Raw genomic sequence first — 19,183 nt, 5'->3', positions numbered from 1 at the left:
GCAAAAATCACCCCACTATGTCATAAATGATCCATCATTTCCACATGCGGCGACTGCATGCAAAAGGAATCTGCCATAAATTCAACATGCAATGACCGGGTCACCATTTGGTCAAATATTCTGGTAATGAATGTGCCACTATATTGCCATGTGTTCAGTAGATCCTCGCCATGCAAGTGGACCTCACCGTCGTATATCCGCTCCTGCACATCTGGAATTGTTGGAGAGGGAAAATTCGATTCAGGAAGAATTTTCTTGAAGTCTCTTCAACTTTCCTTGCTCAGAGAAGGTTTTTCATCAATTCTGCACATTTCCTATTTTTAAGGAAAATTTCCAAATTAGGGTTCCACGGTCTAGGAGAGAGAAAATTCTCGTATGAGTCCAAATCTGTAAAACTTTTGAAGTTTGGATGTGATTTGATGCTCGAGAATGAATTTTTCAAATTTTTCCCTGGAGGGGAAATTTCTTGTTCAGTTCATCCTTGATTCCTTCCTTGCCTTAGAAATTTTATGTTCAATTCATCCTTGGGTGTATTTCTTCCTTGCTTGGAATTTTGTCCTGAAGGAAGGAATTTCCAACATTTAGCCAAATTTTCACATTTCCAAGAATTCCATCGTGAAGGAAGGAATTTCCAACACTTAGCCAAATTTTCACCTTTTTCAGGAACTCTGTCATGAAGGAATTTGCAACACTTAGTCAATTTTTCACCTTTCCTGGAATTATGTCCTGAAGGAAGGAATTTCCATCACTTAGCCAAATTTTCACATTTCCAAGAATTCTGTCGTGAAGGAAGGAATTTTCAACACTTAGCCAAATTTTCACCTTTTTCAGGAACTCTGTCATGAAGGAAGGAATTTCCAACACTTAGCCAAATTTTCACCCTTTTCAGGAACTCTGTCATGAAGGAAGGAATTTCCAACACTTAGTCAATTGTTCACCTTTCCTGGAATTATGTCCTGAAGGAAGGAATTTCCATTACTTTGTGAATTGTCTGTCTCCTTTTCAACATCCCTATTTTTTAGGGATCTTCCTAAATTTTAGGAGTCAAGTTCATTGGATGGGGAATTTCGTCCCGATTCTGAATCTATAAAAATTTCCATATTTGGCCGGGATTTGATGTCTAAAAATAGCATAACTGAAAATTCACTTGAGGGGAATTCTGCTTTTTATCCCTCCTTGACTCCTTGGATTCTGTGCCTTAGGCGAAATTCCAGTTCTTTTATCTTAGGTGAAATTTTCATTATGCCCATGGATTCATGGATTTTCTTCCTGTGAATGCCTTCTTGGTTTCAGCGCTCCAGCCCAGATCTGGGCGCATTTTCAGCATGTCCATGGAGAGGTGGATTTTTCTGCTTGTGAATTAATTCTTGGTTTTAGCGCCCCAGCCCTGACTTGGGCGCATTTTCAACATGTCCATGGAGAGGTGGATTTTTCCACTTGTGAATTCATTCTTGGTTTTAGTGCCCCAGCCCTGACTTGGGCGCATTTTCAACATGTCCATGGGAGGTGGATTTTTCCACTTGTGAATTCATTCTTGGTTTTAGCGCCCCAGCCCTGACTTGGGCACGTTTTCAACATGTCCATGGAGAGGTGGATTTTTCCACTTGTGAATTCATTCTTGGTTTTAGCGCCCCAACCTTGACTTGGGTGCATTTTCAACATGTCCATGGATACGTGGATTTTTTTCACAAGTTCTAGGCTCTTCATCAAGATATAGATATGAAATATAAGTGGTATCTTCAATATGTCTTTTTCCTTTCTTATACTTTAAGTTATATTTCATATATATTGTCAGGATGTTTGAGAGTGGTTTCAGGTCCATAGGAATCATAATGCAAATTCTGGATTTTGGAAGATCTTCCAAATTTCCAGACTTAGTCAAATTTCAGGCCATTTTCGCATCAGGATGACATTGGTGGATTGATGTGAATTTCTGGACTTGGATGATTTTGCATGCTTTTCTCTTCTGGAATAGGAGTTCCAAACTTAACCATATTTTGACCACTGTCTGTGCTGAGATGCCACTTTGGGAGTTTGAAGGTGGATTTTCCAGACTTAGAACAATTTTGTGCCTTCCACTTCAAGGATGATTCTCATACTTAGCCATTTTAGACCCTTGCCTATCTGCTTTCAACTTTCCAGATTTAGAAGTGATTGTGCATGTTGATTCTTCACTATTTGCTAGCCTGATCCTGCCAAAAATAGACTTTCCCGAAATAGAAACTTTCCAAAATGTCAGAGTTAGAGCCTAAAACAGGATGCAGGAATGACTTACTATAAATAGAAACTTACTAAAAATAAAAATTACTAAAAATAGTAAGTTTGATTTTTGGCAAAATGGCGACATTCTGGGACCGGAAAATCCCTAAAAAATAGGGACTTTCTAAAAATAGAAAGTTGCTCCGTTTGGGCTCAAATTTTGTTGGGAGGTCCCCTAAAGGGTCCCGACTCCAGTTGTATGTTCAGTTTTTCCAAAACCCTAATAGGAACCCCTAAAATCTAGGACATAAGACAAAACCCTAGAAAAAGGACAAAACAGGCCCTAGACCTCACAGAATTTGCTTGACAAAGAAGCAGATTAACCCCAACTGACTCTCAAACACTTGCAAAGCAAAGAGATTGACAAGACTGATGCGAAAAGACCACAAAAATGCAAGCCAAAAAACCGGGAGGGCCTAAAAAGAAGGGGGTCTCCATTTGCAATGGGGCAATGTGTGAAAACATCACAACACCTCCCAGGATGACCACGGTGATTCAAACAGAAACTGCTTCTCCTTTGCCTACAATTGCTACTGAAGGGGAGTTGATGACTTTGCCTCCATGGCTTAGCTCCTTTACTCCGAAAAGGAAGAAGCAAGAAATCTCACTTGATGCCTTTGATTATCAGCAACTGAAACAGTCCAGATCCAAAGTTGCTAAGAAGGCCAAGACTATCTTCAGAGTAACTGTTGACAACAACAAGATGAAGGTAGCTGAAATTGTGGAACCTATTGCAGATAAGCCACTTGAAGAAATGTCAGCTGCTGATTATAAGGTTACAAGGATAAAGTTGGGCAAACAAACACATGAGATCATTAAACATGATGATCCTTTTTCTGTAGCTTCGTTGTTACATAGGTGTGATGAACTTCTAGCAAAGAAAGAGAAGCTAGAAGAGGAAAATTGACAACTTATGGCAGTCGTTCATAAAATCACAAAACCTGCTGTTGAAGGGAGTAACTCCATAGGTTCTTCTGGTTCCCAAGAATCAATTCATGGAGTGGAAAGGGCTGCTCAGAAGGTACAAGCACTAGATTCCTGGGTTGATCAGCGTCATGATCTATGTGCATAGGTAATGAAAGACATTTTTCAGATGATGTCTAAGTTAGAAACCATTGAGGAGAAACTGGATCAGACTTTTGATACTTTCAAAAAGAATCTGGAAAGTGTTGAAGAAAGTTTGACAATCTAGCGTACCATGCCCCAACAACAGCTGAGTGTATTGTAGGAGCATGCCATCATCTCTTCTAGGGTCATGTACTTGGAATTTGAAGAGCTTCTGGAAAACAAGGCCCTTGTTCTTAAATCCCTCATTGAGGAAATCGGTGATGCAAAGAGATTCCAGGGTGAAGTTTTCCGAGATATTGTCTCACATTGTGAAAGGGCCTCTTGCAACATATTAAATAAGGATGGAGAGCTGATTCCAGAAGAAGAAGTTCTTGCTGATTTATAGAAGAGGATTCATAATGAATGGAGGAGCGAACAATTCTCGGCCGCTTCAATTCAAATGTTGATGAAGCACCAAGTCTTTTTGCATGAAATCCAGTCCATCCTGGATAAAAACAACTTTGCGCTCCTCCGGTGTCATGACACTATTGTGAAGACCATGGTTGGCGCCAAGAACACCCATGAACCGAATCCCGAGGAACTACAAATGAGCATCTAGAAGTTTAAAGGATTCGTGTCTTCACGTGCTGCAACTTAAGTGTTTTTCAACACTTAGTTGTATTTTCCCACTTTTGTAATCTTTAGTTGTAATTTTGTTTTGACAAGTTACATGTAAAAGTATTTATTGTAAAAAGCAAGTTAACACATTACTTGCACTTTTGTAATTACATGTAAGGCAACTACAAGTTGTGTCCAATTAGGACTGTAGTTGGAATAAGTCTTAGTTAGTTATTAAATAAGTCTTGGTGGCTAAGAGAATCTTTCAAGTTAGTTAGGATCCTCCCACCTTTTTCTTAAGGCTCCTCTTCTATAAATACTTGAGGGGTCTATTGTAATTTTTATCTTTGGAAAGCAAGCAAAAATTTTGTCAAATTTACAGCAAAGAAGTCTTTGAGCTTCATGTGTAAATTCAAGAATTGAAAGGAATAGAAGAAAATTGCTCAATCTTTGAGTCTTTGTGCTACATACTTGAGTTTGTGTTTTATATTAGCTTTCTTGCAAGTGTTCCTTAAAGAGCTTAATCACATCTGATTTGCAGTCTTTGTGCTGCAAGTAGTTGAGTTTAATATAGATTAAAACAATATTTTGTTGAGAAAAGCTGCAAGTCTTTGTGCTTTCACTTGTTCTTAGGAGAATTCAGAAGTAGATTGTGTGGGAAATAGCTGCGAGTCTTTGAGTTTACACTACTTCTCATTGTTTTAAAGAAGAAAAGAATAAGGTATTTCAGTCTTTGAGCTGTCATAACTTGTTCTTTATAGCATTAGTGTAGAAAAGGGTAGATAGGACTTCATATAATTAAGTCTTTGAGCTTGATATTGTCATCCCATCCCGAAGGAAGTGATGAAAGTCTTTGCGCTTTCAAGAAACTTCATTTCCTTTCTCTCATTTCATTTGAAAGTGGTTACTGCTGTTTATATTCAATTGCTATCCTTTTCTGTGAAGAGAAAAGGATATTGTCTTTCTTGAAAGAAGAAGAAAGATTGCTGTCCCATCCTATTTTATTCTCAAAGTTGTAGTTAGATAGGGGGAGCCTTCCCTTAATTAGGAGAGTTTTACTCACGTGCTGTGGTTGAAACCACAATTTTGTATATTTCCCCAAGTGTACAAAATTTTCAACCAACAAAGTTGATTTTCCTCAACTTTGGTGGAGATTGGATACAAATCTTTATCCACGTAGATTGTCCGAGTTTGCAAGGCCAAGGCAGTGTCGAGTCCACGAGACAAAGGAACATGATGAAATGCATTGCTTGAAGTACTTATCAAGGATAGAATCGACATCACAAGGAAAAATCTTCTTTTGGGATGTCCCCAAGCCAGAAGCAGAAGAAAGCAATTTCAGTGTCCCAGAAAGAAACGATCCTCTTTTGAGCTTCTTGTGGACGATCAAGAGTCAGCTTATTTTGAATGGCAAAATGCGTTTAGAGAACATATTAATTCCATTGTGGTGTAGGATTCACAATTCACCTCACTTTGAATTTACTTGCCCAGTATGTGAAATGGCCATCAATCAAGTCAGAAATTAGTTTGGAATGCCAGTTTTATCCGAAGAAGAGTGTATTGTGAACAGATCTTGGGGTGCACATCTCACAGCTGAATTCAAGAGAACCTATGAAAAAGACATTTCTCCAGCACCTGATTGTGAGAAGGACCAGTTGCAGGTTGACAATACAAATAGACCTGATGATCAATGTATGGATAGCTCACCATGTCTTGCACCTGAAGAAGAATACCATGAAACGAAAGTTGACGAAGCAGTTGAGAATGCTCAGTTAGTGATAAAGGAAGATCCAAGAGTTGAACAAGCAATTAAAGGAGAAGATGACTCATTCCTTGAAGAATTCTCATTTATGATACAAAAGGAGGACCTTGAGATTGAATTGCAAGAGGTTTCAAATAGCATCCTTGAAGAAGACAATCAAGTTGAGATGTTGAACAAAGAGCTACAAATCATCATAAGTGAGCCCAGGTATGAAGTACAATTTAAGGGGGCACTCAAGGACGTCCTCACTCTCATGATATTTGAAGTGGTGTTGAGAGATCTTGTAGAGGAAACACAAATGGAATCACTGCCCAATTTTTTTCAAGATAAGCAAGTTACTGTGAGTGAGGTGGTTCATCATCAGCTCCGACCTCCCAAGACTATGCATGAAGGAGAAACGCCCCCAGAGATTATATTTGATCAGCTAGAGGAGATGTTCGGAGCTCAATCACTCAAGGAGTCGCTGATTTTTGAAGACATGCTTACAAAGTTTCATGAAGATGCTTGGTTTATGCAAGATGTCTCAACGAAAACAAAGAATGCTGAGCTATTCAAAGGGGCGCTGAGCTTGTTTCAAGAGGAGATTCCTAATCAAGATCAACACATTGCAAATGCTCGTGGAATGGTTCATCATCAATGGCGACCTCTTGAAGCAACTGGTGACCTCTCTTCTGACGATGCAATTCTATTTGAGCCTGAAATACCCCAGGTTGTCTCTTTGCTTAATCCTAGCCTTGAAAGTTATAATGATTTTGATTACAAGGGTTTTGGGAAAACTACTTGCATTTGGATAGATCATGGTCTTGATGAGTTACCCCAACTGATTATCTTGCATGAAACCTTCCCTGAATATGAGAGATGCATGGTGAGAGTTTGCTTTTCTATATTTAAGGATTAATTTGTTCGACTGAGAACCATCACTTTTGCCATGCTCCTGTTGCACAACCTGAGAAATCATGTAAAGACATGTACATATTTCGCTTCCTTGAGTCGTGTTGAGTCTGGGAGTCTTGTATATAGGTTTAGAGTAGGTTTTCTTTTCGTGTCTTTAGTTAGAAGTTTTTGAGCCTTGTTATTAATCGGCTTTGAGTCATTTGATTCATGATCCTGAGTGGCTCAGGTAGTTCAGTTCTTTGCTTTCTTTAGATAGTTTGCTTTTTGGTGTGCGCTTTAGCTTAGTTTGCTTTTGGGTCAGTCGTTTGCTTTAGTTTAGGTGTCTTTAGTGGGAGCCTCCATTCGTGAGAAGGGCGTCTGTGTTGTTGCTCACACATTGGCAACATCTTGGATCTTATGTCAAACTCATTTCTTAGATATCTATTCATGAAGTCCTCGGAATCCGAGGCTGTTCCTCTCCAGCTTTATCATCTGATCAGGACCTGTATTTGACTTGGAAGGGAATCATTTTCTGTATCTTGATGCCGACATCTGTTGATTACTATATATTTACACATTATAGACTCTGAGTCATTATGGTTTTCAGGCGAAGCTGTGATTAGTGAAAAATCTAAAATCTGACTTCAGCGCCACCTCAATCCTCAAACCCTAGCAAGCTTCACTGCTTACGAGCCAAAGGAATTGACGGAGTAAAAAAGCAATATCAAAAGGAAAAAATGAGAAAATGAAAGATAAAAATCAAGAAAAAATGAAATGAAATGACATATCAAAGTTGGCTAATGGGAATATGCGAGTAACTCCATCGGGGCTATGGACGCCCGATTGGCAATGTAGCAATGTTCGTGAGATTGCGGTGATAACCTTGTCGGGACTATGGACGTCTGGCTGACAGCGAGGCTCTATCCAGGATGCTTATGAAGTTTAGATATACTACGTAGCTGATCATAGGGGAACCTGAAAGTCATAATTGTCTTGTCGAGACGAATGAATACACTTGCACACACCTGGGTAATCAAAGACTAAGTGTCTGGATTTGGTTAAGTATTTTCCTTCCATTTTGAGTACATTTTCTAATCTCTTGATAAGTTGGGTTGAATTTTCCGGAGGTTCTAAGTGTCAATTGAGTCTTTATCTTTGAGATGTTCAGGAACATTTATTCAAGGTAGCGCTAGATGTTGTGACGTATTCACACATCGCCCCATTGCAAATAGGGACCCCTACTTTTTTGCTTTTGGGGGTTTGTTTCTAGGTCTTTTAGGGTTTTGTCTATTAGCCTTTGCATTCTGAGTGTTGCCAGAGGGATCACTAAGATAGCAGGCTCTGTTTTAGCTAAAGGTGAGTCAGTGGATGCTCCGGGTTAGGGTTTCTTTGAAAGTCTCCCTTAGGCCTAGTTTCGCTCTTGTTGCTAATAGTGTCTTGTTTGAGTTTTAGGAGGTCAATGAAGCTTGGTGAGTGAATATCATCTTTGAAGATTTGAGTTAGGTCAAATTGGTGAGTGATGAAATCTGGAATGTCATCCTGATCTTCAAATGTCCTGAAATTTGGCTGTCTGGAATGTCATCCCGATCCTGAAATTTGACTAAGTCTGGAAAATTGAAGAATCCTCCAAAAACTAGATTTTGCATTATAACTCCTAGAGGTCCGAAACCACTGTCAAACACCCTGACAGTATATATGGAATATAACTTAAAGTATAAGAAAGACCCTTATATCTTTCTTCTTTCTTATACTTAAATGTTATATTCCATACATGAATCCTGACGGAGAGACCAAAATGTCAAATTTTGCTCCTGACCCTTCCAAAGGGTCCAAAGCGAATTTCAATTTCGCTCCTGACCCTTCCAAAGGGTCCAGAGCGAAATTCTCTATAAGACATTCTACTTTGACCCAAACTTAGAACTAACTCATTCCTAGGCATTATTGAGGGCAAAACACTTGTTTGGATGAAGAAATGTGAGAAATGAAGTCAAGATTTGAGCCTAAATATGAATTTCACTCCTGGCGAAATTCTTGAATGACCTTATTTTCTCACTTAGATCTTGAAATAAATGCCACTTTGAGAGCAATTTTACTTGATGATGGTAGGAGGAGGCCTAAGAAGTCATATTTAAGCCAAGAAAGGGAGGAAAAAGGTGAGAAATGAGCCCAAGTAGGAATTTCGCTCCTGACCCTTCCAAAGGGTCCAGAGCGAAATTTCGTATAGGTCCTACCCTTGGCCTTGGTCCAAAGCGAAATCCTCATTTGACCCCCTATTTTGCCTAAGGCATTGAAGGGCGAAGTTTTCAAGCTATTTTGGTGGTAAGTGGACTTGATTGTGGTGAGAAGAAATTGGTTAAATCAAGTTTGAGTGAGTTGAGGAGGAAAGAGGTGTGAAATCAACCCAAAACTTAAATTTCGCTCCTGACCCTTCCAAAGGGTCCAGAGCGAAATTCTTAGAAGACACCCACTTCTTCCTTGACTAGACCAAGATTTTAGTTTCTAAGGCATATTGAGAAGGTTTTGACATGTTCTTTCCTTAGGAAGTGAATGGAAGCATCAAAATGTGAAGATTTTCTCCAAGATCAAGAATTTTGCTCCTGACCCTTCCAGAGGGTCCAGAGCGAAATTCTTGCGAACACCTTTTTTTCACCTTAGAGGAGGTCAAGTCCTTGGTCTTTATGGCGTGGATGGAAGTAATATAACATGTCTTTTCCTTTTGAGGTGGTTTGGAGTTGGAGAAATGAAGAATCAAGCCTAGGACATGATTTTCGCTCCTGACCCTTCCTAAGGGTCCAGAGCGAAAATCTCCATGGATCTCATTTTCTTCCTTGTTTGGCCAAGTTCTTAGTGTCCAAGGCATGTTGGAGGGTAGATTGGTATGTTCTTGCCTTGAGAGGTAGTTGGATGCATTGAAAGATGAAGATTTTGCCTAGAACAAGAATTTCGCTCTTGACCCTTCCAAAAGGTCCAGAGCGAAATTCTTGATAAACCTCTTTTGCTTCCATGTTTAGGCCCCAAACCTTGTTCCTTGGGCGAAGAGCGGTGTATTTTTTTACCTTGAAAAGAAGATTGGAGTTGAAAAGATGAAGAGTCAAGCCTAGAGTTGAAATTTCGCTCCTAACCCTTCCAAAGGGTCCAGAGCCAAATTTCACAAAACCACTCTTTTCCCTCAATTTTGTGCCAAGTCAAGTATGGACTAAGATGAATTAGGATTGGAGATGTCTTTGGGCATAACTTTGGGTCGCTAAAAATCAACAAATGTGAAGGAATTCAGCAAAAACTAGGATTTCGCTCCTGACCCTTCCAAAGGGTCCAGAGCCAAATTCTTAAAATCATCTATTTTCCCTTCAAAGCAAGTCAAGTCTTTGGTTTTTATGGCTTGGATGGGTGTGAAGTCGTGTGACCTTGCCTTCAAAGATGAATTGAAGTGAGAGGAATGAAGGAATAAGCTCAAAATAAGAAATTCGCTCCTAACCCTTCCAAAGGGTCCAAAGCGAAATTCCTTAAAACACCCTTTTCCTTTCCCTTTTATGCCAAGCCAAGCCTAGACCAAGGTGGGAGAAGTTAGGGGATGCCCTTAGGGTTTCCCTTGAATGGATTGTTGCCTCCAAAAATGAAGATTCTGATCTTGAACAAGGATTTTGCTCTTGACCCTTCCAAAGGGTCCAGGGCGAAATCCCTTATAGGTCCTGTCCCTGGCCATGTTTTTTAGCGAAATTCTCCTTTTAGCCATTTTTGAAGCCAAGTAAATGTTGTCAAGCAAGTTGAGAGATAGATCCAGAGGTGAGAAGCAAGTTAGAATAAAGAGAGAGGAATGGAGTTGAGTGAGGGAAAACAAGCAAAACATGAATTTCGCTCCTGACCCTTCCAAAGGGTCCAGAGCGAAATTCTTCAAATCCACCATTTTCTCCTTGGGTGAAGCCAAAGTATTGATTCTTGTGGCATGGTTGAAGGTGGAGTGAGGTATTCTTGCCTTTCAAGATGATTTGAGGTAAATGAAGTGTAAGATCAAGCCTAAAACTAGAAATTCGCTCCTGACCCTTCCAGAGGGTCCAGGGCGAAATTCACAAAAATTTCCTTTTTCTTCCAAAGTTGTGCTAGGCCAAGACCATGATCAAGATAGATTGGGCTTAAATATTGCCACAAGAATGCCTTAGAGGGGATTGTGAGTGAAAGAGGTAAGGATTTTGAGCTAAAGAATGAATTTCGCTCCTGACCCTTCCAAAGGGTCTAGAGCGAAATTCTCAATTTCACCTAAATTGCTCATGATGAAGGTCGAGAGATGGATTCCCAGGCCTTGGTGGAGAGAGGACTAGTGTATGCTTGCCTTGGAAGACATTTCAGAGTGGAGGAGTGACAAGACTTGAGCCTAAACTAGAATTTCGCTCCTGACCCTTCCAAAGGGTCTAGAGCGAAATCCTCAAAAACTCCATTTTTCTCCAATTTTGCATCAAGCTTGATGTTGGTTGAGATTAAAGGGATCCTTAGACATGCATTTGAGCAAGTTGTGGTCGCAAGTTGTGAAGATTTTTTCCTAAAATGCAAATTTCGCTCCTGACCCTTCCAGAGGGTCTAGAGCGAAATCCTTTGAAACTCCTATTTTTTTACCCTGTTTGAGCTAGGCAAAGGGCTAGTTGTGATATTATAATGAAATGAGGTCTAAATTGGCCAGGAGTGCAAATTTCCCTCCTGACCCTTTCAAAGGGTCCAGAGCGAAATTCTTAGAGAGCCTGTCCTTGGGGAGAATCTTGAGCAAACTTCATTTTGATGTCTTCTTGTTGATGATTTAAGGTAGAAAATGCTATGTTAGAATGAATTTATTATGTGTCCTTAATCATCTTTTGGTTTGTTTTGCAGATGAAAGAAGACCAGGCCAGGACAAGAACAACCTCTTCCAGTCCATCGTCATCAAGGACGTTCCACATGCAAAAGGGAAGACTCAAGGTGCTTTGAAGCATTGGAAGACTAGGGGTGTTCAAGGAGTTCGAGTTAACCTCAAGACTTCATTCTTTCACAAGATGACAAAGAAAGGGCTTTGCCATCACTTCTAGGCGGAGGTGTGCTACCGGAGAAGAAAGACTTGACAATAAGGAAGCCTAGTCAAAAAAAAAAGGAAGTACATCATTTGTCATGTCAAAAGACTGAAGAGGATCAACCAAGCCACAAGCGTTAGACAAGGTGGCATCCCAGTCATCATTCTTCCAGTTGGATTGGTCCACCTTAGCATGACTAGATTCAATGTACCTAATTTACCGGAGGCGACACAAACTTCGATGTACCTACCCCTGCTTCTTATTGGTCCTCGCTCCAGGAATGTAATTTTCTAATTGGCTAAGGAAGTTTGTTGTAACAAACCCTAATTAGGGTTTCTATCTTGTAATCCTAACCATTGGTTCTAAGTCAATCAGAGCTGTCTATTTGTGAAGGGTTCTCTATATAAAGCCTTGGCTCCTCATTTGTAAAGGTTAATAGTTAATAGTCGGTGAATAGTTAGAAATAGTGAATAGTCTGCTGATAGAATAGCAATTAGAGTAGATTAGGAGGACAAGGCAAGAAATTGTTGCCATTGATTGTAAATAAACTCCATTTTCATTGAAGTTATGGTGAAGTGTGTTGTTTCTTTGCAATATGCATGCTCTCTTGTTGAATCTTCATTTTAGATGATAGATAATTAAATTGAATGAAAGAAGTTATTGAATGCACTCGCATGGAATCCACCTAGTCCAAACCACTAGCCTTTTGCTGACTGTAAGAGCGCCTTGAGTGGTCAACTGGCATAGAACGAGCTTAATCCCGAGTCATAGCACCTCTGTTGTTCACGCATTATCTTGAATGGTGATCAGTATCTGATGGTGTACGATTTGGTCATATTCGGAACATCACTTAGAAGATCGCACTGAGTTGGTGTTGAATTGCTCAACCTGATGGTGAGACCCAGCCCAATAGGATTCCACCTAGTCATTCATCCATCTTCTCGCAATCTAGGTCTTAGAGTAGACTCCCTGAACCTTGTATCTTTTGCCATTTCTTTATCTTCGAGTTAGTAAATAGGACTTGTGATTCTAGCAAATCAGACGTTCAGGTCATCAAAAGTAAGTCCCCTTGCGATTCCAGCAAAATCACATCATACCATGAAGAGCTCATCCACATGTAGAGACCCTACATACAAGAGCCTTGGAGTTGCCTCAATTTCTCCTTCTGCGAGATCTTCAGCGGTCGGGAAACTTTGTTCAAGAGAGGATAAGATACCTTGGTATTTTATCTTGTGTTCGCATGTGCATGAAAAACACATCAACACCTTCTTAGGGCACAATTCAACTAGGGTACAACTTATCAGAGATATGTCAATTTGCCTTGAAGATTAGATCAAAACCACTGAGAATGGAGTATGTTGTCCCAAAATGAAGTTCGTTCGGACAAGAACTAGTTCGCAGATCTTGGATAATGTTCGCTTGACTAAAGACTCAGTTTTCTATGTACATTCGCCAGTCCTTAGGTATATTCGCCAGTCCTCAAGCAGATTCGAAACCTCTAGATGATTCGCCTAATCAGAGGAGATAATTAGCTAATCTCTGCTGGAGTGATTAATCAGAGATAGTTCGTTGATGATCAAAAGTGATTCACCGAAGATCTTATGCTTGATGGAGAAGTTCGTTGTATGTGTGTGTTGAATGCTCTTAAACAACTCGAATATATAGGTGATCATACATTCTAATTTCCCTTGGGTCGGCCTTGACAATTTTCCTGCCAAGAAGAATAGGTCTAGGTTAAATACAAGTTACATATGAACACAAGTTACATAGTCCACCCACTTAGGGCCCAAAGCATTTTTGTCTTCTAAGGTCGATAGGGCCACAAGTATGCTAGGTGTGCTAGGTCGGCCCTAGAAGGGCTCCGACCTAGCTACATACAACAACACCACCCTGATGTCCGACTGATAATGCTCGGAGCTTTCTACAACAAGCTCATAATTTTGGATAGCTTGTGGGAAACCTACTGCTTGTGCAATTCTACTTTCTACCATCCTCTTTGCTTTACCGTAGGCACTGGCAGCATATACCCTGTCTCTGAAATGTTGAATATCAACATGTCCAAAATCAATGTTGCCTACATTCTCCCACTTAGGACCTTTGATTCCCGTATCACTCCTTGATATTGATACTTCATCCTTTCTAATGTGCGGGGGTTGTCGACCTTGGGTGCCTGGGATGTCTCTGGTGCGTCAAGTGCCTTAGAGGATCTCGCCACCTTGGGAGGCATCTACCCTGCACACTAGGATGCGAATTACGAGGCAATTTAATAGCATGAACGTGGTTAGCGGTGCCCAACAACGATGTTAGTGGCGAAATCAGAATAACGGTTACGAAACATCATAATGGCAAGAATTTGAAAATTTGTTATAACATGCTGTCCTAATTTTCAAATTTTGTTGTGCGGCTAGAAATTGTGATTTTGGTTGGTTTAGCCCAGATTGTTTTGCTGATTTGGGTGCATTTTCAGTTTGGGCGGTTGTTTGCTTAAGGTATTCTAAGTTTAGCACAGGGAGATTTTCGACAATTGGGGGCCGATTAGGAGCAAAGTCTTCGATTCTCATGTAGTGCTCTTTTAGTTTCAGACTTGCTTTGATAGGGAAAACTTAGGTGTTTGGGAGTCTTATGGGCGAAGTTTTGAAGTTTTACTCTTAGCTGTATTTCCCGAAATTCTCCTAGGTGAGATTTTCAAAGCTTGATTATGGGTTTGGTTGTGTTGAGGCACCTAGGGTTTGATCTTTGAATTAAAATTTGTAAAGATGATTGCACATACACCCTAGATTCGAATGAGATGATACTCATCACTATGTTGTAAAAAGGAACCCTCTTTTAAAAAAAATAAAAAAAATTGATGGATCAATGCATACCTGGAAGCGGTTGGAAATTCCCTTTTGCCGCAAAGGCTTGGCTGGGAAAATGTTGGATACCCGGAAAATGTCTCCCTTTGGCTCTTTGTATTGGTGCAATTCCTACCCCTAATCCTCCACCGTTTGAATGAGACCTTGGCAAATGGGAGGTAAAAATGGTATGTGGTTTAAAAATGCACCCTTCCTTAATCGTGCAACTCAAGGATGCATTGCGCCCTTACAAGGTGAACTTCGGCAAGTTACAGGGAAAACACAAGCTACGATTATGCCTTCAAGCCCCTTCCTTCTGTTTTTTTTATAGGTTCTTTAGACGTTCTCGGGGGTCTACTTGGCAATATAAAGGAAAATGTAACATGTGCCCTTCCTTATATTTTCTTCTTTCCCTTTAAATTTGCAAATTCGCCAGCTTTAGGGTGAAAGTTCGGTGATTAAAGGTGAAAAGTGCGAACTTTTACCTTTTTAAAAAAATGCTTTCCCCCTTCTTTTTTAATTTGTTATTTTGCCACTTAAGGAAAAAACTCGGCGTTGGGAAGCAAATGTGCAAATAGGCGATTTTGTCATTTTGTCCAATTTCTTCCCCTTAAAGTATTTGAGCTCCCTTTTTTTTATATTTTCTTTCATTAATCCTTTGGCGCCTAAGGAGATATTTAGCTTTGTTTTGAAACAAATGAACTTCTTTTGCAATCGACCCCCTTTACTCACTATTATTTTCGCGAAATATTGAGAAATTCTTGGCTATGAAGGCGAAGTGTGCGAACTAACGCTCCATACTTTATTTCCTTTCACTTTGCCGATTTAAGGGAAAAGTTCGGGGTTTCAAAGAAGAATGCGAGGTAGGCGACTTTAGTTTTACACTCATCGGGCCCTTATTCCCTTTCACTTTTAAAACTTGGAACTGAAAGGGGAAATTTCGGGAATAGGAGGTAAAAAGTTAAACTTTATTTTAACATGCCCCTTTATATTCATTTATCATTTTTGCTCTTTTAGGAGAAAGTTCAGCTTTGCCAGGCAAAATGTGAACTTTTCATTTTTAAAACGCCTTTCTTTTTCTCTAAAATCACCACTTAGTTACTCAAAGGGAGAACTTTGGTTTTGATATGCAAAAGTGTGAAAATGCTTCCCCTCTTCTCCCGTGCATTTTCCCTTCATTTGCATTCAAGAGTGAAATTTCGGGCTTGAGAGGCAAGAATGCAAGTAGGCAATTTAATCTTTTAAGTGCTCTTCTGACCTGAATATGCCCACTTTTCTTTCTTTTTGTCCATTTTTGTTTTGAATTTGTCTATTATTGCCATAAGGCCACCTTCAATTTGAGCTTGGCAAGTTTTTGCTGAGTACAAGTAGTCCAACTTTGTTTTTATCCTCTGCATTATTTTGAAGATTAAGTTCAATTATCTGACTTCTTTTGGGCAGTAGATTCCCACAAATCCATACTCTTTAATAATTTTGCTGGTTTCCATAATCAAACCACCATAGGATCCAAGCCCATCCTCCCTGTAGCTCAGGTTGAAGATATGATTTTTTTTTTCCAAGCTCTAACATGAAGTACTTCTTAAATGAGACTTATTCATTATAAATGGCAACTATATAGATTCAATAAACCTACCGCAGTCTTGTGTTCAATTATTATGGATTGACGATTAGAGAACAAGGTTACATTCAACATTTCAGTGGGTTTTCTTTCATTTACAAACTGATACAACAAACCTAGTTATTCAGCATCTTTCTGGTCTAATTCTGAAGTTGCTGGATAGGTCTCCGACTGTTGTATGAAATCAGCGCATCTACTGTTTTGACCTTAGCTATGACACGTGTCAAGATGTTAATGGTTATATCTGTTTAGTGGAGTGGCTCAAGGTTATGTAAATGTGATATCACCTAGTAGCTAGTCAAATTTGTAAGAATTTCTTTTGATAAGGACAAAAGTGTGGCAGCATCTGAAGTTGATTAAGGCAAGATTCTTCTTGAACTTGGATGTGTTAGAAGAGCTATCTTGGTACTTTTATGAATCTTTCTATAGCATAGTTCCTATTATTTCCTGGGATGTTTGGATAGAGAGGAATCAAATATAAAATAGGGGTAACTGTTCAATTCCAGGCATTTATAGTTACGCATTGTTTTCTCATAAATATGGACAGCAACAGAGGGATGTCCTAACTTGTGCCATTCTTCTTACATTGTGAAGCCTAAACTTTGTTCATAAAACTTTGTTGCCGGGAATAATCATTGTCATGTTGTCGTATTATGTTATGTTGTCGTCGGTAATTATGAGTTATGGCAGTCAGTTAGTCGTCCCGAAGGGCAGTTGGACACGACTGTTGGTCACACCCCTTTGGGTATTATATATTGCATACCTTCCCTTCGTAGTGGCATCATCATAGTCGTATCTGGGTGTAATGTTATAAGCACTTGATGTACATGGACTGTTGAATTAATACAGAAACTGGTTCTTTAATATATTTCCATTATGTTCTGTGCATTTTCTTTCTGCGTTTAATCGTTTACCGTATGTAACTTACTCGATATTTTCAATAGCTCCATATTTCTTTGTTTGGTAAGTTGCTTGTTAAAGTATTATAATTATGTGTGGATTAATGTAAAGCTCTATTAGAAAGTCATCTGATTCAAATATAAAGTTTTGACAAATACACTTGATCTGCAGAATGAAGTTAAAGAAATGAGTGATAAAGTGTCAATCCCTTTAAATAATATGGAAGTTAGCAATTTTGTAAAAGCCACTAGTGACCCAATCTTGTATTTGTCATCAAGCAACATGTTTTTCAACATAAATATCCTTTATTCTGCCTTCTAAGTTAAAACAAGTTTGAGATGTTGTTTTTGTTTCAGAGTTCATGATAGAGTTCGTGCAACTGAAACAAGACTAGGAGCCTCTTTCAGAGCTCTATTTGGTTGTGCTCTGTCCCTGGGAACAATTTCAAGTCGAAGGGTATACCATGAAGCTATAAAATATGAAAGAGAAAGAAATGCAGGATGGCTGTCTCCACTTGGATATTCTGTATTCACTATTGCTGCTGCTGTGGAAGATTCTATATCTTCGGAGGTATGGAAAAAAGAATTATAAGAGGTGTAGATGCATTTTTATCATTATCAATAATAGATTATAAAAAATAAGGCTTCAATTGTTGCTGTCTTTTAAATATATCATGGCAGTGGTATAGGCTTCTAGCCTTCAAAAGCCAACAACAAGGTGTAAACAAAGGATTATCAATCAGAACATGGAGATGGCGTGGGCATCTGGTTCAGGTAATACAAACTGTTAGTATTTATTAGTGAAAAATGTAAACAAATATTATTTGGGATAGAATTAGTTGCTTTGTGATGCATTTACTTTTTAAAATTATATCCATGTGATATTTGTATTGCCTCTATACTCTTGTATCCATCCTAGTATCTTATTCACGCTCTGATACATTTTCATAATCCGTTAAAAGTCCAGACAGTTCTGTACCTTTCCTTTCATTCTGCAGGCTATCTTTTAGTGATGTCTTTGTTGGAGATATGTCTGACTTTCTTTTTTAGAGCGCCAGTTTTTTTGGATACATTTCTAGGATAACATTTCAAAAAGGCACCTCTTCAATGCAATTATCAAACCTACTGTCCTTTATGAACATGGTATTTGGGGCATTGTCAGGAAGAAAATGATATGATAGGACTAGGAACTATTTCTCTTTATATATATAACTCTAGTCAATTACATTATACCAATTACCAAATAAGCTCACCTTAGAGGAGGATATATAAACTAGCCATTGTAAATATTAATAATTTGCAACCCACTAATTGTAAAACATCAAATTAACACCTCCTCTAAAGTAAGGAGTCTCTTTGTAATGTACATAGAATGGGTCTCTTGGATTGGTTTAAACCTAAAGCATCTCCTCTATTTAAATTATTTGGTCGTCTACCAAAGTCCATATTCTCCTTTACGTGGCATGCAATAGTGGTCCTCAACTGCTATACCTTTGTATCTACTAGCCAAATGCCATGCTTAGTTGAAAATGAGTGCTCAACTAATACCGATTTCTTGATCATCTCTTGTTGGATGTTCACCTCATGTTCCTTTACCTTTGTAATGATAAATTTCCTTGTTTCTCCAATGTAAGGGATCTCATAGAAGCACTTGGTACAACACTTCCCACTCTTAATCCATGGTTTTAGGCTCCTATGTTACATCCCACTTGTGCCCTAGTTGTTAATATGCAGTATTTACACCCTGATACATGTTTGCCCTAGTGCATTTATGATATACTTGCAAGATGTTTAACGTGCCCTAGTTTTCATGTTTAAATGGAATGAATGTGCCCTATTTTTTAATGCTTTAATTGATGAATATGTTCAGATGTTTATGCATATTTGAATTATGAGAATTATGCTTATAATGATGATTTGATGGACTTTAATTGGTTAATTGATGAATTTACAGTAACATTGTGACATAATGTTTTACCTTTGTCAATGAATTATGAATTGTCAGAACATGACAAGATTTGGATCTAACTGATTTAATTGGCCAAGTGTGTGCAGGAGATTGACGTCCTTTGCAAGGGAGGAAAGTATCATAAGGTCGGGAGGTAGGAAAGAAAAAACTCATGCCGTCTGAAACTCTAACCCTAGGCCAGGTAGACCTTCGATTGACCTTGTCAAACCTTGTTAGCCGTTGCGTTAGGTAACCTAGATGGTCCGTGCAGAGATTTTAGGGTTCATAACCC

The 19,183-nt window shown here is 39.1% G+C and overlaps 1 protein-coding gene across 2 annotated transcripts in view; it reads left to right on the top strand.

The window, feature by feature from the left end:
* The window catches only part of LOC131060609 (uncharacterized), a 103,955-nt gene that overhangs the window by 43,600 nt on the left and 41,172 nt on the right, over positions 1 to 19,183 (top strand). For both annotated transcript variants that reach the window (XM_057993917.2, XM_057993916.2), the window contains exons 6-7: positions 17,301 to 17,514; positions 17,625 to 17,717. In XM_057993917.2, coding sequence (XP_057849900.2) covers positions 17,301 to 17,514; positions 17,625 to 17,717 — 307 coding nt within the window. The remainder of the gene's footprint in view (positions 1 to 17,300; positions 17,515 to 17,624; positions 17,718 to 19,183) is intronic.

The sequence above is a fragment of the Cryptomeria japonica genome, chromosome 2, assembly GCF_030272615.1.
Source record: "Cryptomeria japonica chromosome 2, Sugi_1.0, whole genome shotgun sequence".
In the NCBI taxonomy this organism is placed as follows: Eukaryota; Viridiplantae; Streptophyta; class Pinopsida; order Cupressales; family Cupressaceae; genus Cryptomeria; species Cryptomeria japonica.
The sequence above is the reverse complement of the archived record's forward strand: the minus strand, read 5'-3'. Positions and strand labels throughout refer to the sequence as shown.